The sequence below is a fragment of the Mustelus asterias genome, chromosome 13, assembly GCF_964213995.1.
Source record: "Mustelus asterias chromosome 13, sMusAst1.hap1.1, whole genome shotgun sequence".
NCBI lineage: Eukaryota > Metazoa > Chordata > Chondrichthyes > Carcharhiniformes > Triakidae > Mustelus > Mustelus asterias.
In genome coordinates, this window is record NC_135813.1 from 15,517,349 (window position 1) to 15,540,025 (window position 22,677).

Here is a 22,677-nt window from a genome sequence, read left to right on the forward strand (position 1 = left end):
TAGTGATGTCTTGAGGAGTGTTCATATTACATAGAAAGAAGTGCTGGAAGTCTTAAAGTGCATCAAGGTAGATAAATCCCCAGGACCTGATGAAGTGTATCCCAGGATGTTGTGGGAGGCTAGGGAGGAAATTGTGGTTCCCCTAGCAGAGATGTTTGAATCATCGACAGCCACAGGTGAAGTGCCTGAAGATTGGAGGGTGGCAAATGTTGTGCCTTTGTTTAAGAAGGGCTGCAGGGAAAAGCCTGGGAACTACAGGCAAGTGAACCTAACGTCTGCAGTGGGTAAATTGTTGGAAGGTATTCTGAGAGACAGGATCTACAGGCATTCAGAGAGGCAAGGACTGATTTGGGACAGTCAGCATGGTCTTGAGAGTGGAAAATCATGTCTCACGAATTTGATTGAGTTTGTTGAAGGGGATAACCAAGAAGGTAGATGAGGGCAGTGCAGTCGACGTTGTCTACATGGACTTTAGCAAAGTCTTGGACAAGATACTGCATGGTAGGTTGTTGCATAAGATTAAATCTCACGGGATCTAGGGTGAGGTAGCCATTTGGATACAAAATTGGTTTGATGACAGAGGGTGGCTGTAGAAGGTTGTTTTTCAAACTGGAGGCCTGTGACCAGCAGTGTGCTTCAGGGATCAGTGCGGATCCACTGTTATTTGTCATTTATATTAATGATTTGGATGAGAATTTAGTAGGCATGGCTAATAAGTTTGCAGATGATACCAAGATTGGTGGCATAGTGGACAGTAAATAAAGTTAGCTAGGATTGCAATGAGATCTTGATCAATTGGGCCAGTGGGCTGATGAATGGCAGATGGAGTTTAATTGAGATAAATGTGAGGTGATGCATTTTGGTGGACTTATTCAGTTAATGGTAGGGCATTGGGGAGAATTATAGAACAAAGAGATCTAGGAATACAGGTTCATAGCTCCTTGAAGATGGAGTCACAGATGGACAAGGTGGTGAGGAAGGCATTTGCCATGCTTGGTTTCATTGGTCAGAGCATTGAATACAGGAATTGGGACGTCTTGTTGAAGTTGTACAAGGCATTGGTAAGGCCACACATGGAATACTGTGTACAGTTCTGGTCATCCTACTATAGAAAGGATATTATTAAACTAGAAAGGATATTATTAAACTAGAAAGAGTGCAGAAAAGATTTACTAGGATACTACCAGGACTTGATGGTTTGAGATATAAGGAGAGGCTGGATAGACTGGGACGTTTTTCCCTGGAGCGTAGGAGGCTTAGGGGTGATCATATCGAGGACAATAAAATAATGAGAGGCATAGAAGGTAGATAGTCGACATATTTTCCCAAAGGTAGGGGAGTCTAAAACTAGAGGGCATACGTTAAGGTGAGAGGGGAGAGATACAAAAGGGTCCAAAAGGGTAATTTTTTCCACACACAGTGTTGAGTGTCTGGAACAAGCTGCCAGAGGTTGTAATAGAGGTGAGTACAATTTTGTCTTTTAAAAAGCATTTCGACAGTTACATGGGTAAGATGTGTATAGAGGGATATGGGTCAAATACGGGCAATTGGGACTAGCTTAGTGGTTAGAAACTGGGCAGCTTGGACAAGTTGGGCGAAGGGCCTGTTTTCATGCTGTAAACCTCTGACTCTATGACCAAGATGAAAATATTATTTGAAATGAACTAAGTAGAAACCAACCAGGGGGCACAGTGTTTAACACTGCTGCCTCACAGCGCCAGGGATCCGGTTTCGATTCCCGGCTTTGGTCTGCCTGTGCGGCGTCTGCACATTCTCTCCGCATCTGCGTGGGTTTCTTCCGGGTGCTCCGGTTTCCTCCTACAGTCCAAAAGACGTGCTGGTTCGGTGCATTTGCCATGCTAAGTTCTCCGTCAGTGTACCCGAACAGGCGCCGGAGTGTGACGACTAGGGGATTTTCACAATAACTTCATTGCAGCATTAATGTAAGCTGACTTGTGACACCAATAAATAAATCTTAAAAACTTTCAACTTCAACCACAGCTCATGGAACCGACATAAATATTTGGAGGTTGTTAGCCTTATAATGGAAAGTGTGGAGGCTGGTTGGAGAATCATGCATCTCTAGTTGGTATTGTTGTAAAAATGATTTTGAGTAACTATTTAAGTTCTACAGTATGGCACTTTATTGCGCATTAATAAACAATTTCCTGTAAGCATACAGGAAGTAAAGCAATTATTGTGCTGTTACAGAATGACTGACTGAGTGTGTTCATTTTTTTAAACTATTGTGCCTCAAACATTTTAAATTGTGATTTTTGTACTTTGTAAGATTCTTTTTAAAGGGAAAAGCAATTTTATTGTATCTGTACTTTCAGATGACCGTTCAAATATAAGTAAACTATTTCAAAACTGAAATCTTGTTTTTAAAAAAAAAGCTAGTGGAAGAAATAAAAATCTAAAGAACAATTTGTTGAGAATGAATGATTGTGGTAGTGGTTTCATTTTTTGTGAATGTTTTTATAACTTTCTCTCCATTTCACATGCCTGTAATGATCTGTTGTGGTCTTACCATTTTAATAAGTTGTAATTTGTTTAGAATATTGGTGTGGTATGACAACTGAGAACAAAGATTATATTTCTGTGGTAGCAATGCCATCAATCTTTGTTCGTTCAGTCTCTTCAATAGGCAACCTGTCCTGTAACCCCACAAGCCTGTGGCAACTCTTCTGCCTTTTGTTACGTTCTTTACAGTAATAATACCGTACTTTAAATTTGCTGAATGGAATTGGATCACTGCTTTTATTCAATCGTTGTAGAAACATGGAAAGAGCCATGGTAATATTGTGAATAGTTTATTTATTTATTGTCACAAGTAGGCTTACATTAACCCTGCAATGAAGTTGCTGTGAAAATTCTCTAGTCGCCACGCTCCGACACCTGTTCAGGTACACTGAGAGAGAATTAACATGATCAGTACACCTAACCAGCATGTCTTTCGACTGTGGGAGGAAACCGGAGCACTCGGGAAACCCACACAGACACGGGGAGAACGTGCGGATTCCACACAGGCAGTGACCTAAGCCGGGAATCGAAATCAGGTCCTTGGTACTGTGAGGCAGCAGTGCTAACCACTGTGCCAAATACTGGTAAAATGAAACAAATGTTAACAAAAATCAGAAAATTCTGAAAACTCTTAGGTAACATTTGTATAGAATGCTTTGTCCGCTGGGTCTTGAGCCTTTCAATTTCACAATGTGGGAAAAAAGAGAGCTGTGTGCTACTTAAGTGTGTCCCTTCTGTTGTGATGTAACACAGTTAACATTCCACTGGTAAAGAAGCGAGCATAATCTATATCGAGTTGTTGCTGGAGTCCACTGATTTATTTCATTAATAGTGACATTGCTGCCCACTGCTCTTAAAATTATGCACAGCTTCTGGTCTCTCATATGGAAATGGTTAGTGAGACCTCCCAAGTGAGCAAACTTACTGTTATACAGATCGAAGAAAGAGCACTAGATTTGACTTGGGCAGTATTGTAGGACAAATGGCGTCTATGAGGTCAGCCATAACTTAAATAAGTGGCACTCCTGACTGAGTCAGACAGTTGAATTCTAGTCCAGAACCCCAGATACAAAAGTATAGGCTGATACCACAGTGTTACACAGTTGGAAGTCCATGTTTCCGCTGAAATGTTAAACTGAAGATTTATCTGCCCTCTTGAATGGACGTAAAGATACTATGGCACTTTTTTGAAGAAAAGCTAGCAATGTCTTCCTGGTGTCCTGGCTAATATTTATCCCTCAACCAACATCTGAAAACAGATTAGCTTGGCATTATCATATTGCTATTTGCGGGACCTTGCAATGTGCAAATTGACTGCTGTGCTTCCTACGATACAATAATGACTTAATTTCAAATAATACTTAATTAGCTGTGAGGCACTTTAAAACATCCTGAGGCTAGCAAGGTTCTATATAAGTGGACATCTTTTACTGAACTAAGTTCAGTTTGAGAATTGCAGAGACAACAGAAAAGATTTTGAATTTGGCTTCTGGACAAAGATGTGAGCTTCCTATAATTTTACCTTTGCATAACTACTGATTGAAGACAAAAAGCTTAACTAAATCAAAGATTTTGTGGTGGTTGCTTAATATTTGTCGCATGGGAGCCGATTTGGCAGAGAAGTCCTCCCACTCTCCAGATTCCTGAAGGAACTCGGGAAGACCAACTCGTAATGTGTAATCACAGGACCCGGATCTATTGCGACATAAAGTTACATTTGAATCAATGACTTTACTGCTTATGAGTAATTTGGTTCCCTCATTGATGGAAATAAAAATCATATGTCATGGACCTCTGTGCCAGTCTTAGCACAGACAATCAGAAAGGGATAAATTATCCATTCATTATCACAAAGCTGGCAGTCAAGTCTGCATTATTATTTGCTACAAAACTGGCAGTGGTGTAATTAGGATCATTTTGAAACACAAGGGCGCATAGAGGTCTGAACAAGTTGAAAGGATTTTTAAATCTTGTTCGTGACTCATTTGTGTTATACCAAAAGGTGCAACTACACTCGTGTCTTGACATGAGACTTTATGATAGCATCAAGAAAATAAATGTATTGGGTTGCTGAACAGCCTGCCTACTATGGTTGTTATGTTAATAGTTTTCTCAGGGCTGGAAACTGGATTTCATTTTTCTATGTTGCTTGACTGCCAGATATAAGTGCCAAATGTTTCTAAGTTTCATGTTACCCTTTAAGTAGGAAATAAGTGGTAAATTATCAAGCATTGATTGAAATGTAGCTGTCCTTTCTTGCTCAGTTCATTGGGAAAATCTATCAATATCTAAATGCACACAGCATTTGTGACAAAACTGATGAGTTGTTAGCACAGATAGAAATGAATATATATCACCTAATAGCCACTACAGAGGCATGGTTGCAAAGTGACCAAGACTGGGGTCTGAATATTGAAGGCTCTTTAGCATTTCTGAAAAGGTGGTGGGGTAATTCTGTTAATTAAGCTTGACATTGTGCAGTAGCGAGAGATGACCTTAGCACGAAAGAGTAAGATATAGAATCGGTTTGTGTTGAGGTAAGTACAAAAGGTAAGTGGTCACTTTTGGGAGTCGTTTATATGCCTCTTAACATTAGTTACACTGCAGGACAGAATGTACAGGAAGAAATAAATGGGGCCCGTAAGAAAGGTATTTCAATAATTGTGGATGATTAGCATTGAATCATATTCGCAAAGGTAGTCTGGGGAATGAGTTTGTGTATTCGGGACAATTTTTCACAACAGTATATTCTTGAGTCATACAGGAAACAGGCTATTGTGGACCTTTTAATGTGCAAGATTAATCAGTAACCTCATGGTAAAGAAGCCTCGAGGTGATGGTGATTATTACATGATAGAATTTCACATACAGTTTGAAGGGTTAAAGTTTAAGTCAAAGACTAGTGTTTTAAACCTGCAAATAAAGTCATTGTAAAGGTATGAAGGCAGAGCTAACTAATGTGAATGGAGAAACTAGATTTTGATGGGTATAGATAGAGTGAATGCAAGCAGGCTTTTTCCACTGAGGCTAGGGGAGAAAAAAAACCAGAGGGCATGGGTTAAGGGTGAAAGGAGAAAAGTTTAAAGGGAATATTAGGGGGGGCTGCTTCATGCAGAGAGTGGTGGGAGTGTGGAATGAGCTGCCAGATAAAAGTGGTAAATGCACTTTTAGCATTTAAGAAAAACTTGGACGGGTTCATGGATGAGAGGGGTGTGGAGGGATATGGTCCAAGTACAGGTCAGTGGGACTAGGCAAAAAATGGTTCGGCACAGACAAGGGCCAAAAGGCCTGTTTCTGAGCTGTAATTTTCTATGGTTCTATGGTTAAAAGGTGGGACAGGAGAGATGCAACAACAATTTTTTAAGGAGATATTTAATAGCTCTCAGCAAAGAATTATCCCAATGATAAAAAGACTCTTTGAGAAGGGTGCATCATCCATGGCTTATATAAAGAAGTTGAGGATAGTATCAAATTGAAAGAAACATTCGTAACAAAACTGATGATCAATTGGGCCAGTGGGCTGACGATTGGCAGATAGAGTTTAATTTAGATAAATGTGAGGTGATGCATTTTGGTAGATTGAACCAGGACAGGACTTACTCAGTTAATGGTAGGGTGTTAGGGAGAGTTACAGAACAAAGAGATCTAGGGGTATAGGTTCATAGCTCCTCGAAAGTGGAGTCACAGGTGAACAGAGTGGTGAAGAAGGCATTCGGCATGCTTGGTTTCATTGGTCAGAATATTGAATACAGGAGTTGGGACGTCTTGTTGAAGTTGTACAAGACATTGGTAAGGCCACACTTGGAATACTGTGTACAGTTCTGGTCACCCTATTATAGAAAGGATATTATTAAACTAGAAAGAGTGCAGAAGAGATTTACTAGGATGCTACCAGGACTTGATGGTTTGAGTTAAAAGGAGAGGCTGGATAGACTGGGACTTTTTTCTCTGGAGCGTGGAAGGCTGAGGGGTGATCTTATAGAGGTCTATAAAATAATGAGAGGCATAGATCAGCTAGATAATATCTTTTCCCAAAGGTAGGGGAGTCTAAAACGAGAGGGCATAGGTTTAAGGTGAGAGGGGAGAGATACAAAAGGGTTCAGAGAGGCAATTTTTTCACAGAGGATGGTGAGTATCTGGAACAAGCTGCCAGAGGCGGGTACAATTTTGTATTTTAAAAAGCATTTAGACAGTTACATGAGTAGGATGGGTATAGAGGGATATGGGCCAAATGTGGGCAATTGGGACTAGCTTAAGGGTTTTGGGAAAAAAAAGGGCAGCATGGACAGGTTGGGCCGAAGGGCCTGATTCCATGCTGTAAACCTCGATGACTCTGTGATTTTATTATACAGATGGCTGAAGATTAGTGGTAAATCAGAAGGTTGGTCAGATTTTAAAGACCAGGAAGGAATTACTAAAATAAAATCAAGATAGAGGAAGAAGAGTATGAAAGAAAGCTGGCTAATGATATGAAAACACACAGTAGAAGTTTCTGCAAATTAGGAGGCAACCTGCTGGTCCTGCTGCTGTCGATGGAATCCCCCCCCCCCCCCCCCCCCCCCCCCCCCCGCCCAAATTGATTCTTGATGGTAGGAGGCAACCTGCTGGTCCTGCTGCTGTCGATGGAATTGCAGGCCTGAGCCTGAAACAGGGCTCACTCAAAACCTGTCCACGTGTAATTGTATTAAAAATAATTTTGCACGTTGATTTGGATTTTAAAATCAAATTAGGAGAGTCGGGAGCCCGGTGACGTGGGTGGTTGACCATTTTGGACTGGTGTGGGGGGAAAGATGGAGATAAGATTTTTTTTTTCTCTGAGGGCTTGTGAGCCTCTTCCCCCGAAAGCAGTGGTGATTTGTTCATTGAATTATTTCTGGGCTGAGTTAGATATATTTTTGATAGACAAGGGAGTCAAAAGGTATGGGTGGCAGATAGAAAGGTGGAGTTGAGACTACACCTGATCAGAGTTAATGAGGGGGAGCCAGTGGATATGGTTTATTTGGACTTTCAGAAGGCTTTCACCAAAGTCCCACATGAGAGATTAGCATGTAAACTTAAAGTGGGTGTGGATTTAGGGTGATGTATTGAGTGAAGTGGATAGAAAACTGGTTGGCAGATAGAAAACAAAGAGTGGAAATAAACGGGTCTTTTCCAAGTGGCAGTGACTAGTGGGATCCTAGCTATTCACAATATGTATTACTGATTTAGATGAGGGAATTATATATAATATCTGCAAATTTGCAGATGAGACAAAGCTGGGTGGAAGGGTGAATTGTGAGAGGGATGTAGAGATGCTTCAGTGTGATTGGGCAAATGCATTGCGGATGCTCAAGATGGTGTGGATAAATGTGAGTTTATCCACTTTGGTAGCAAAAATAGAAAGGCAAATTATTATCTGGCTATAAATTAAGCGATGGGACTGTGCAAAGAGACCTGGGTGTCTTCGTACACCAGTCGCTGAAGCTCAGCATGCAGGTGCAGCAGGCCATAAAGAAGGCAAATGGTGTGTTGGCGTTCATAGCAAGAGGATTCGAGTACAGGAGCAGGGATGTCTTGCTGCAATTATACAGCACCCTGGTGAGGCCACACTTGGAATATTGTGTGCAGTTTTGGTTTCCTTATTTGAGGAAGGATGCTCTTGCTATAGAGGGAGTACAGCGAAGGTTTACCAGACTGATTCCTGAGATGGCAGGACTGAAGTATGAAGGGATTGAGTTGGTTGGGATTATATTCGCTGAAGAATGAGGGGGCATCTCAAAGAAACCTATAAAATTTGAACATGACTAGGCAGGGTAGATGCAGGAAGGTTGTTTCCGATGGTGGGGGAGTCCAGAACCAGGGATGGTAATCTTAAGGATACAGGGTAAACTTTTTAGGACGGCGATAAGGAGAAATTTCTTCACCCAAAGAGTGGTAAGCTTGTAGAATTCTCCATCACGGAAAGCAGTTGAGGACAAAACATTGTGGAGGCGATCTTATGAAAAAAATTCTAAGTCCAGGACGAGGGTGAAAATGGGAGAGTTTCTGATCCATCTTTTGGGCAAGTTCAAATCTAATGCATGAAAAAAAAGCAAAAACCATTTCTCGCCTGTAGGGGGAGGGAGCGAGGTGGTGCCAGGCTAGCACTCAGGATACCAGGCTGGCACTGCCCAAGGGGCACCCCCCTCCTTGCCCCCGAGTCCCGGGGGTGGAGGGAGGGGTCCCTAATGACCTCCGGTTCTACCAGCGAGGCCATCATGTCTGGACCAGCTGTGATTCCCACCGGAGAAAACTTCTCCCGGTGAGGCCACAGAGGTAAATGAGTCTGGACGATGACATCCTGGGCTCACTAATTTGATTTAAATTATATAAAAATTAGATTTCCATACCTTATTCAGCCTCATACAGGAAATGGTATCCGGTGCTGGTAAGATCGCAAGAGGCAAGAACCTGATTTCTCGGCTCTCACGCGATCTTACCAGCTCGCCCCACCCATCAGCTTGCGGGGCATGATGGTAAGGTCGCCCCCCTTTTCAAGAGGGAATTAGATATAGCTCTTGGGGCCAAGGTGATCAAAGGATTTGGAGCAAAGGCAGGATCAAGCTGTTGAGTTGGATGATCAGCCATGATCATATTGAATAGCAGCGTAGGCTCAAAAGGACCCAATGGCGTACTCCTGTCCCTAAGTCCCGTACTCCTATGAGAATCTTAGATGTGTGAAATATCACTTTGTTTGGATCTTGAATGCCATTCATTAGGAAACACTGAAGTGGTTACTATTGGACCTTTTGGTGTCAAATGATTACTCATTGTATTTGAATACAAAATGATGTCAAATATTCTGGTGGGTGTACCCATGGTAATTCCAGTAACCAAAACAGCAAATCTTGGAGGAAGCATAGGGAAATTAGGTTAGAATAAGTTGAAAATTCATCCAGTCACAAATGCCACACCAGATGTTGTTCTTCCAGCTTATGAAAAATTGAATTTCCATATCCCACAAATGTTTTGATTACATTTCATAATTTCCCTGTGCATATGCCTCGTGAGCAACTATCTCTTTATATTTCATAACATGAGACATCTGGTGCTCATTGACTATAAATATAGGTAGAAAATGTAGCCCAAAATTTGTCGGTAAAGTTTTTGGTAAATTCAATTTATATTGTTCATTGTGTTTTTTTTAAGTTTGCATTTTCTGGGGTAGCAAGGAACTTGTCTGAGACATGAATGTTATCTCGGACAACTGTGCAACCTTGAGTAAACATGTTCCTGACGTGAATAATAGATAACTGTTTCTAAGAACAGTTGCTTAAGCATATGTAGTATTCATTCATTCCTATTTCTTATCATTTTAAAATTGATATACTGTCTAGGTTTTCCGCTCAAGGTATACTGTTTTCACCCTGCCTTACGCCCCCTCTCTTGGAATTACACTAACATGATGATGATGTTTACCCAAACAAAGGCAGGTACTTTGTAATGGTGTGCATTCGATGGAAGTGTTTCACCCAGCATATGTGCTGCAATTTATGCCATCGGATTTTTCATTCTTTCATGGGATGTAAGCATTGCTGGCAATTTGTGCCTGTGCCTAATTGCCCTTGATAAGGTGCCCTGGAATCCAGCGCTGTTATGGGTGGCAAAAAGCCTTTTAAATTTTAAGTGATGAAAGCATCTTTGCAGGCAATTGCAGAATGATTAATTGATTGCGTGTGGTTTGTCACCTCTTTTAAAAAAAAAAGCTGCCCATTTATCGAAAGGTAAAATGGGCAGTCCAGAGAACCTTCTGCAAGCAGTACTGTATCCGACCTCACTGGGTTATTTTTCTGCATTGCCGCCATGGAGACCTTCATTGAAGAAGCTGCTGGACATTCTGCAAAATGATTCCGGCCTAGGCATTTAGCCAAAAGTGTATTGTGACGAGCAGAATTTTTGACCTGTTTAAAATGCGCAGAAAACATCAGGTCACTAGGATCCATGTGACATGAATCTGGACAATGTCAATCCAGTTCCTTGGTACAAAACGCAAAACTAATCCTAATTCAGTATTAATTGGCAGTGACATTCAGAGAGAACCCCACAGGATGGCTGCAGTGGAAAATGGATAAAGTCACGCTGGTGCAATAAATTGTGTTCTCGTGAAGTTGGGGCTGAACAGCATTGTTAGAATAGAAGGAGCTTTTTTCATTGTGTCTGGCTGCGATGTTTGACAATGTTTAATGTAAACTGTGCAGTGTTGAAGTGGGAAAAGTTCCCATTTCACAACACTAACATTCCTCACCTTGGTCATATGAACTATTTTGAAAAGGTTACACTGCGCAAGTGCTTCAAAGTTTTTGTGCACTGTGGATAGATTTATGCAGCAAATATGCAATCCCTTAAAAAAAATAACTAGACCTTGTCAGAAATATTGAAGGCATTGAAATGGTGTAGAGAATGCCAATAAAATTATGACCATATGCTGCTGATTGTGTTGTAATTACAGCACTGTGGGCTGTTTCAATTTAAAAATAATTTTCAAGTAATGTTGTTTGCAGGTGACTAATAAACTGATAGCCATAGGAAAACAATTTTGAGCTTCAAAGGAATTTCTTTAGCCTGGAGGCAGCAGCCTAAGTGTCTATCAGATTTGTGCAGCACACAGGGGAGGGTGAAAGGACTCTTAGGAAATATAAATTTTTGGCCTTTACCTTTTTTGAATTCCTTGCTGTTTATAAGATGTCAATTCTGCAGCGGTTAATCTTTTCAAAATTGCACTGTTTTACTGACCTGAGGCAAAATTTAAACCTCTTGAAACATTCCCAAACTGAAATTTTGTGAGAAGTGTAGATTCCTGTCTTTGAGAACTGACATTTCCTGAAAATCCCGTTTCCATGGGCAACTGGTGAGCTATTGAACCAAATATACCTTCCTGTGTTGAATCAAGTTTCCAGTTAAAGAATAGAGCTTCCCAGTCACTTGTGGACATTGAAATGCTTAATTTGCTGTCGTGAAATGTAATTGTTCATGTCTTAACAGTTTGCAGTTTTATTTTTTTTGGATAAAAACATAAACAGCTACAATTATTAATAGCACTGAGTATGTTGTAAATATGAAAATGAATATGTACCTAAATTAATTCATCTGTATTTTCATAAATACTAATTTTTTCCCCCTTTCCTTGTCAACATACATTCATTTCCATTTCTTTGACATAAGAAAACTTATTTTCTTTATCCAGTGATGAGAGTTTGTGTAACCCACTGAGATTAAAATAACACAATAAACTTAAGCATGTAAATTTAAATAGGGAGCTAAAGTTAAATACTTTTTTTTTAATAAGCCTATGGAGTTTACCTTACTCACCTTTAGTATTCCCCACAGGCATAGTAAATGGTGTAAACCAGTACTGCATACTGAACTTCCTGATTTGCTTATAAAACATCGTTACTCTGTCTGAATTTCAGTGATGAGGGCTAGAGCATATTCTAAAGTTCACTTTTAATTCTAGTATGAAATTGGATTCATCTGTTGTCCAGCTGTGAACTTGCCTACTTGACCCGAACCCATCTAATGTTAACTTGATTGGCTCATTTCCGTACTGCCTTTAACTTCGTATGGGCCCCATGTATTTTTTGAAAACCTGGGATAGATTCCAACAGAGCAACTACTTGTAGAATGTCATGTTAATGTTTTAACTTATTACTTGGTAAACTGTGGTAAAATTGAATTTTTTAGTGTAGTAGTTTATTTACAGTGTAACTTAGCAATAGGATATGAACGTCTGATGTATTTTATCTTTTTGCAAGAGTATAAGCAGTCACAATGTGAATGGAAAAACTCCAGTTCAGGATTTTGTAAAGCTCAATTCCTGCTCTCTGGTCCATAGAATGCGACAGCATTCAGTTTCCAAATGCAACAGGCTTATCTTCTCCTTGTGCAGAAGTATCTCTAACAACAAGCTTGGACAAGCTTGCACTTTAAAAAAAAGTTTTGTTATGGAATTTTGCTGTGTGCATTCACCCTTGTGAAGGACTTTCAGCACTGAGGAGCTTGGTTTGTTCAGTTTGAAGAAGCTACTGGCAAAATGTCAGTTAACAACAGAAAAATCTCAGGACGTCCATCCTATTACTACAGACTGTTGGGCAGGTCACGTCTTCAGAGACAACGCAGTCGTTCCAGGAGTCGCAACAGGCCAGGCAGCAGGGGTAATATAGATAGTGTTAACCAGACTATAGTGGTACAAAATCCTGATTTGTCTCATGCTTTGGCTCCATGTTTAGAACCTATTTTGCTGTTGTGAACGTGAATTTTCAGCAAGAATCTTGTACGTCTCCAGTGATTTCCTTCCCGTATTGCATAATTGCCTGTTTTAATTGTGTTATGTGAAAAAAGTCTCATCAATCTAACTCCCACTTCATGTTATGGCTATACTTTGCTGCAATTTTACCAAAGTGTAAGTTGAAATTTCTTTAATGGTCACACATATGGTTGTCACAAAATGAGGAATTGAGGTGAATTCAAATCAATGAGATCTATATTTAACAAAGTGAAGAAGAGAAATAACACAAGCCTCAGATCTGGATGACGACTTTTTGTTGAGCATCCAGATTGCTATCTGTTCAGAGGATTTATGGCATGATATTACTGTAAACATCAGACCTTTTAATAACAATTTTAAATTTTGCTCAGTAACTGCTTTCTCACCTGTTACTTTCTGCTGTGTTATAATACAAAATTGAAAATAGTCCAAAGATAAAATTAACTCTTCCTTAATGGAACAATAAGATAAGTGCCATAGAATTCCTAAAGTGCAGAAGGAGACCAGTCTACCCATTGGGACTGCACCACTCTTCAAAAGAGCATCCTACCGAGGCCCACCCTATCTCCATAAACCCACTCACTTACCATGGCTAATCCACCTAACCTATACATCATTGGACACTTAAGGGGCAATTTAGCATGGCCGATCCACCTAACCAGCACATCTTTGGACTGTGGGAAGAACCCCAAGGAAACCCATGCAGACACAGAGAGAACATGGAAACTCTGCACAGTCACCCAAGTTTAGAATCGAACCCGGGTTATTGGAGCAGTGAGGCAGCCGCTAACCACTGTGTCATTCGTTATAGCATCTTCTTATTCAAATATAAAACCTTTAAGCGCTATACAATTGTGACTAAAATCAGAAAAGATAGGATGTTGTACAACGGATGTTTGTTAGGTAATTGTTTCTCCAAGTCTATGGTTTTGGTTTATTCCAAGTTTTACCTTAAACTTGAGCTGTAGTATATCTATGACAGAGTTCTCTGGCAAAGCAGCCCTTGGTATTATTAATCACTTTGACGGTGAAACCCGCATATATTGTTTGATCAAAGATGCATTTGACAGGCTTGTGAGGATTTACTATGTGTATAAATGGACTGACAGTGACTCGACCAAAGCATGGGTTGCTGTTAAAGACGTAACACCTGTCACTTTGTTTATGTGTGTGTTGATTTAGTGAAAGCTTGTGGCAGCACGCTAAAAGTCAGGTCACTAAGACTTCTTGCATGAAGGAGCTGCTGCTATGGTTAAATCATAATATTGTTCACAGACCCATTTGTGAAATAAAATGAAGTGCAATACTCTGAACTGATTTGTAATGCACACTCGAGGAACTGAAAGATGAGCATTCTTAAAACATCCAAACAAAATTCACATTACAAATGATAGTGTCAACTAACACTGGATCCTTAGAAATTATCTTATGTTTATTGATGGGGAAAGTTTTCCTAACTCCTTTGAAAACTTTAAAGTTCTTTTTTTATTTTGAAGACAAATTTTGCCGAACTATTTTTGATAAAATTGCTATATGTGCAGGCCAGCATTTCCCTGATTTGATTTGGTACTGCATCTTTAAAACAGTGGATTTCAAAATTTTCTGGTTAAGCAACAGAATGCAAATATTGATGCACTTCCAGCCCTCCACATCCTAACTTGCTAAAGAATACAGCAGCTATGCAATGAAAATTACACCATGCAGAGATTTTTAAAATAGCACAGTGGTTAGCACTGCTGCTTCACAGCTCCAGGGACCTGGGTTCGATTCCCGGCTTGGGTCACTGTCTGTGTGGAGTTTGCACATTCTCCTCGTGCCTGCGTGGGTTTCCTCCGGGTGCTCCGGTTTCCTCCCACAGTCCAAAGATGTGCGGGTTAGTTTGATTGGCCATGCTAAAAATTGCCCTTAGTGTCCTGAGATCTGTAGGTTAGAGGGGTAAATATGTAGGGATATGGGAGTAGGGCATGGGTGGGATTGTGGTCGGTGCGGACTCGATGGGCCGAGTGGCCCCTTTCTGTACTGTAGGGTTTCTATAGAAATATTCAGAAATGACATCATGTCTCCAAATAAGCCAACAAATTACAAAGAAATTAGAATGCAAAATTGGTGCTTGATGTACACAGTATGCTTGCTACTCAGATGGAGCAATACCTGCTAGACGTTAGTGTTAAATTGAGCCCCACAGCAGTCAATTTTCAGATTCTCACCAGCCTCCCGTGGACCCAAAATGACAGGCAGTCAGTGTGCTTACAGATGCCACCTGCCATATTGGATTAGGACAAACAAAAGATGTCCTTTACCTAGAGCTGAAGGAGATGTTAGACAGTTTGCGCATGTCAGTAAGGGCCTTAATACCTGACCAGGTCCTTGCTTCAACATTGGTTTGCCATTTGGCACCCAGTTGCAGGGAAACCAATTACAAACATTGCCTGCATTTTAAAAATAAAGGTAAGTTACTTACCAAATTCAGTATCCAGAACAATGTTGATACTGGACTCAAGAATCCCAACTTCCAAGGCTTCCTCTCTCCAAGCCACCAGCCAGTGATCTCTCTTCCTGTTGAGCTCCCACCCAACCAACCACACCACTCATAACCCCTGAATCACCAATTGTATGCCCCCAGGCCCAATCTCTTCCTCCCTGATGATCCAATTGCCCCCATCAACCTCCAGTCACTTACATATAGACAGGAACTTGCAGTTTTTGCTGCATGTTCTGCTCACACAACAACATCATCTTTAATCCAATGAAGTCCGAGGTCCAATATCAAGGCCTGTTTGGATCCCACCATTTCACTACTATAATTCCTGTTATGTTTTTTTCTCTAATATTTTTGTGATGTTCTGTGGACTGATAGAAAGGCATGTTTAAACATAAATGTGTCAAAGATGCTGAAGTGTTTCTGAAAGGGGTGGTGTTTTGTGATGTGAAATAGTGAAGTGCCTCAGGAATATGGGTAGCAAGTTGCTAAATTTGCAACTAGGGGTTTCTGCCCCATTAGTTTATGTGCGAGTAAGTTTAATCAAGTCACATTCTCAGCCTTAATCTGTAGTTAGTGAGATAAAATGTATTAGATTGTCAGCTTGATTTCTATGAAGTGCATTGGATTAAATAATCAGTCTGGTGGTGTTAATAATTTTATTACCATCTGAAAGTCAGACCTTTTCCTGAGGAAAATACAAATGGAAAATCAAGAACTGCAATAAATCTCTCGATTCGAATCGGAGAAAAAAACATGGTAAATGGCTTAGTGAATACTAGCTGTCAAGCTAGCCTAGCAGTACAGTGTAGTCCAACTTGCTTCAAATCATTAGCCATTGTTGAATCCATGGAACATTTACCACCAGGCAGTATCAGTAAATTACAGAATAGATTAGCTGTCTGAGGAAAGTCTGTTTTTCAGTTTCAGACTTGAACATTCATCTTCTAAATTAATTTTTGATGTGTTCCCTTTGATGGTCTTATTTAAATTTAAACCTCTAACTTGATTTTCCATTTTTCTGCATTTTTAAAGAGTACAAGGGTTTTGACTGATAATAACCCATATCAGCTGCTATTGGAGCAAGGGTCTTTTATAAGACTCATTATTTTTTCATGTGACACGTCCATCCCAGCATTTAGTAAGTCTACAAGTCTAGTAGGATTTTGACATAACAATGTGCATGCCGGCACATAATGTATGTAAGTGTAACACACTTTCAGACAGATTCATTCACATTAAGTATTTATAGTGACTGTACATTGTATAAATGAATCTATCCATTTCTGGTGCTTATAGTATGCAATGAAATTAATGCAGTGAAATAGCACATACCCATTCGCTAGAGACCAGCCAATTAGCTAGTGAATATGTACTTAGCATACTTTTTATATCGTTTATTTTTTAAAAATTGGAAATGTATGACAAGTTCTGGCAGTATTTGTGGTGAGACATTTCAATACAAGAATATCCAGAACCTGATGTCTTTTCTATTTATTGTTACTGCATGGTAAGTAACTCTTAGGTGTCCCCTACTAAGGAATTTTCATAACCCATTTTCAGCTGCCGACCATTATTTCTTGTATGCAGTCTATTGTTATTGATTCTCGTCTATATGAATGCATACTGTGACTGGTGAAGCTATGGGTGCATTCTGTGTATTTTTCCTCTCCATAATGCAGCATGTCTAGTTCAACGCACTTTGCCTCCTGCGGGTTTAGTTATCTTAACCGCTCAGCTTTTCTATGCAACATTGAACCAGATTCTGACCTCAGACCTTGAGAATTGGTACAAGGGAGAAATGCTTGAGTATGGTTGTATCTTGTGTGTCTTCTTTGTCTCTGCTGCGGAATAATAGGCTTGATAAAACTGACTCATTGTAAATTATTTTGGTTTAATTCTTATTTATTGTTTTGAAAAAGTATTCGGACATGATGGTATTTATCAGATCTAACCATAATTGACCTATCTGTTTGACCGTAATACATTAATTAGTGACAATTATGAGAACCTACACATTAGACTTTCCATTACTCTTCCCTGCCCTCAGATTCAGCAGGTGAGCAAAGTAATCAATGTCATTGAACTTTGAAATGCAATCATATAAGTATATTGCTATTAGCACTGTATATGTGATTATTCTGGCAAGAACATAAGAAATAGGAGCAGGAGTAGGCCATCTAGCCCCTCAAGCCTGCTCCTCCATTCAATAAGATCATGGCTGATCTGATAGTGGATTCAGTTCCACTTAGCTGCCCGCTCCCCATAACCCTTAATTCCCTTAATGGTTAAAAATCTATCTATCTGTGACTTAAACACATTTAACGAGGTAGCCTCTACTGCTTCATTGGGCAGAGAATTCCAAAGATTCACTACCCTCTGGGAGAAGTTCCTCCTCAACTCAGTTCTAAATTGACTCCCCTGTATTTTGAGGCTATGCCCCCTAGTTCTTGTTTCCATTGTAAGTGGAAATAACCTCGCTGCTTCTACACTGTATAGCCCCTTCATTATCTTATATGTCTCTATAAGATCTCCCCTCAACCTTCTAAACTCCAGTGAGTACAGGCCCAGTCCACTCAATCTCTCCTCATAAGCTAACCCCCTCATCTCTGGAATCAACCTGGTGAACCTTCTCTGTACCCCCTCCAAAGCTAATATATCCTTTCTCAAATAAGGGGACCAAAATTGTACACAGTACTCTAGGTGCGGCCTCACCAGTACCCTGTACAGTTGCAGCATGACCTCCCTGCTTTTATACTCCATCCCTCTCACGATAAAGGCCAACATTCCATTTGCCTTCTTGATTACCTGCTGCAGCTGCAAACTGAGTTTTTGTGATTCATGCACAAGGACCCCCAGGTCCCTCTGCACAGTAGCATGTTGTAATTTTTCACCGTTTAAATAATAGTCCATTTTACTATTATTCCTTCCAAAGTGGACAACCTCACACTTACCAACGTTATACTCCATCTACCAGATCCTTGCCCACTCACTTAGCCTATCCAAATCTCTCTGCAGACTCTCTGTGACCGTCACGCACTTTGCTTTCCCACTCATCTTTGTGTCATCTGCAAACTTTGTCACCCTACACTCGGTCCCCTCCTCCAGAAGGATAAAGAACACCTTTGTTCATGTTGCAGATCCATAATTGAATTTAACCTAAGAGTTAAAGTTCAAGTTAGTTTTGAGCTGTGCAGAGCCACATAGCTTTCAGTAGAACAGAATATTGGTGGAGGCAAATGTTAATTTGGAAATTGCACAAGGTTGTTTCAGCCACTGAGATTTTAAGGAAGGTTGATATTTTCTGACTTAACCTGTGGTCCCTTTGGAGCTTACTCTGAGATTGTTGCAAAGGCCCTGCAATATTGAACAATGCATGAAATTTTCAGTAAATTATCGCTTTAATTCAAACCCTACAGTAACAGCTTCCCATCTGTATGTGACTTACTAAGAAAAACTTTACTAATGGAGGGAATTTTATTAGGTGCAGTATTGCAGTTCTAAATATTGCTATTGATTTATGCATTTTGTACATATGTAAAACAAATATATGGTGACGCTATAGAACAGCTTTCATTCCACTCTTCGTATAGCTCTATATTAAAGCTTATTCAATGTAGCAATTATAACATTAATCAAAAATAGATGACTGAGTAATGGCATCCTGTTGTGCGATGAAGGTCTGGAGGATGAACTTTAATTTCCTGCTGATGCTTCACATGTAATTACATCAAGAAATGGTAAAGCCAAGAAAAACAAATGATGTTCTTTCAGTACTGATAGCATATAACTAGAGCATTAAAGCCAAATATTACTTCTGTATCCAGTGCTTGCAGTAACTTGCCTTTATAGTTCTTTATGTACAGATGGATGAAAAACTGCATTTGGTCCACCAATAGTATCTAATCTGTTAAATATTTCTAGTATTTTCTGGGTTTTTTTTTGATAAAATCCACTTACAGGTCTCACAGTTCTGCCAAATTCATTGTGGAGTTGTGATTAGATGAGTCATGTTTAAGGTTTCAGGCCTATATTGTACATTCCACAACATTTCAGCAGTTAACCTGAAAAACGATGCTGCAAGTGGTCCCATGCAAAGTCAGTTATTGGATACCCTGGTGGTAGATTTTGTTGATGGGTCATCTAATTGTTGAAGAATGCAGCACAACAGCAGGGCAATCAGCAAGATGTACCTGAACCAGTCAGTACTGGCTCTCCAAATGGAACTGTCTACTCAAACGTCGCTTCCCTGCCTTTTTCTTCAATTTTATTTTCTTTCTCTTGAAATATTTAACCAACTTTAAAATAATGTTCCTCAGTAGTCTCTAACAGGAGCACAGTTAATGTTCTAATAAAGCTTCATATGAAAAACTTGTTCTAAATTTCTTGTTTATTATTTTATTGATAATAGGGTGGCACAGTGACACAGTGGTTAGCACTGCTGCCACAGCGCCAGGGACCTGAGTTCGATTCCTGGCTTGGGTCACTGTCTGTGCGGACTTTGCATGTTCTCCCCGTGTCTGCATGGGTTTCCTCCCACACTCAAAAGATGTGTGGGTTAGGTTGATTGGCTATGCTAAATTACTCCTTGGTGTCAGGGTAAATACTAGCAGGATAAATACTTGAGGTTGAGGGATGGGGCCTGGATAGGATTGTGGTCGGTGCAGACTTGATGGGCCAAATGGCCTCCTTGTGCGCTGTAGGGATTCTATCTTCTATCTATATCTCTATCCCTGATGCCATTTTCTCAAGCAATAACAAGAATCTTTCACAATTTAATCCTTCAAAATGCTTTTATAATTTTGAAAACTCTATTCAATGTTCTGATGAAAGAAATACCAATTTTTCTACTGTTTGTTATATTCTATTGAATCTTTACTGCATCTTTTTCATGGCTCTAATATTTTTTCTATTATGGAATGCCTAGAATTGCATGCGGTTGTGACCCAACCAATGCCTTGTACAAATTCAGCATGACTTCCATGCTTCTTTATTTATATTTCAATGTAATGCTGCACTGTCAGAGGTGCCGCCCTTTGGATGAGACATTAAACCAAGGCCCTCTTTCCCTTACAGATGGGATGTAAAATATCCCCCAGCACTATTTGAAGAAGAACAGTCCAACGTTTATCCTTAAACCAACATCCTCAAAAACAATTTAATTGGCCATTACATCATTGTTATTTGGGAACTTCTCTGTGTTTGAATTGGCTGTAGCATTTGCCTACAAAACAATGGCGACTATACTTCAAAAGTAACTCATTAACTATAAAGCACTTTGGGATGTTCTGAAGAAGTGAAAGAAGTTATATAGATGCAAGTTAATTCTTTCTCTGTACTAAAATGAGAATCCCATATGTCTTTTTCATGGCCTTTCCGAGTTTCACCCTCGCCTCGAAAGATTTATCTATTTTTATCTCTTTTTCTATCAATATTTTTACATTTTTGGAAATAGTTTATTTCTCATTTCTGCACTGACTTGCAGCTATAAGTAGTCTACACATTCTACAAACTTCCACAGTTTATCTCTGTTCTTTGCTTCTCTAGCCATGCATCCGGCTACAATTCAGTTAATATTGTGTTTTCATATAGTGCATCATCAAAACACCTGACAAAATCTTATGCAGATATTTTTTATTGAGACGAATAACATTCAATTTTTAAATATTTTTAAAAGCTTTTATAATGTTTAGATGGAATCTAAGCGACTCTGAAAATAAAATCCAAAGATTAAAATATTTTTCAATGTTCTGTTTCAAAGATGCTATTTGAATTTCAGGAGCAGCTGAAACTTGAGATCATGTCTAGAAATACAAGCAATAATGCTTAACAAAATTAATGTTTCAAAGATACAACTTCCTATGACTATCACAATAAGCTGTGCAGCAAAACCACATTTGTCTCCACTGTTTGTGCTATTTTGCTTTAATGATTTGCCCATTGTGTGATAAGAACTTTGACTGTTTACATTTGAACAGTCATTTGCATTTTATAGGAGTGCAGTAATTTTACCGCAGGAACAAAGTACACCTTGTGTTTAACTTTTGAATAGCCCACAGCATCTGATCTTTATTTTGAAAAGAACAAAGCCAAAGTCAGTAGATCATACTGAGCTTACTTTTGTTTAATAATTACACAGCTTGTTAATAGATTGAACTTTAATCATTTTGTTTTTTCCCCCAGACATGTTAGAAATTTAAATACAGTAATTCCTTGTTTAATATTTTATTGCATCCTAAAAGTGTAAATTTAGGTAAAATGGCTTTAACCAAATATTTTTCCATTACAGCAAAAGTCAAAGCTGTTGTTGGGTTCTGTGTGGCACCGTTCTTGTCAGAAAAAAAATTAAAACATTATACCCTATATGTTGAAATACTTTATATTGCTAAATTCCTATATTTGTAAATGAAGTAACTTTTTAAAATTAAATACATTTAAAAAATCTAGAAGAAATATGCTGCCTCTCTGGCTTGCTGACTCTCTCACTCACCAAATCTTCTGCTCGCCCTACAACCTGCCCTCCCACTGTGAGAGAGTGCTTGGGAGATGAGCGGGAAGAGGCAGGAAGAACAGCTTTGGAGCGAGACAGCTTTGAGTCGAGGGTTGCACGGTAAGTGTCAAGCAAGAGGGTTGGCGAACAGGAAGGTCAGCAAGCAGGGAAGTCAGTGAGAGGGCATGTCAGAGAGCAGGAGAGGCTGTTCCAAAGTGATGCTGATTGAATCGCACAACCCTACATGAAATGATAGCAAAACAAACCTCTTGGCGCTAAATGTGAATACCAGCCCCATTTACTGTGTCTTGTAAAAACAGAATAACTTTAAATGGACAACTTAAAATGAAGACTTGCTGTAGACGGGTAAATTCACTGAAGCAGTGCTCTCAGCAGGCAAAGGAGCATGCAATGAAAAATGCACTTTGGTTTTGTACACCTAGTTAAGCTTTTGAGTACGTGAGGAAAGGTTTAACCACCCCATCCCAAAAATGCAGGCAGTATTAAAAATTCAATAATAAGAAAACTGACTTCAATTTATGTCATATTTAGTTATGTTGGGGGATTGGGTGAGGCAACAGCAGTTGGAGTGACTTTTCTGCTCTTGAGAGACAGATATATCATGCAAATACATTAATGAGACTGTGTGCCTCAAATTTTAGCTGTGCTATAAATGGACCAGGTTTGGGACTTGGGAAACCTGGCAGCTGAAGGAAGATGAGAATGGCTCAATCCAACCAGCCAGCAGTACTTTTCCAACACTGTTCCAGGAGGAACTTGCCCCTCAAGCTAACGTGGTTCCCACACCATGTGAAGTAGCCTGAGAATGATCCAAGGTGTCTACAAACAACCATGTGGCATTCCCAGAAATAATGAGCTTGATTCTCCACTTTTTTTCATGCA

At 39.6% G+C, this 22,677-nt stretch overlaps 1 protein-coding gene across 2 annotated transcripts in view; it reads left to right on the forward strand.

Moving 5' to 3' along the window:
• The first annotated feature begins 12,129 nt into the window (after positions 1 to 12,129).
• The window catches only part of LOC144502464 (disabled homolog 2-interacting protein-like), a 398,032-nt gene continuing 387,484 nt past the window's right edge, over positions 12,130 to 22,677 (forward strand). For both annotated transcript variants that reach the window (XM_078226399.1, XM_078226400.1), the window contains exon 1: positions 12,130 to 12,692. In XM_078226399.1, the coding sequence (XP_078082525.1) occupies positions 12,572 to 12,692 (121 nt within the window). In that variant the 5' untranslated portion in view covers positions 12,130 to 12,571. The remainder of the gene's footprint in view (positions 12,693 to 22,677) is intronic.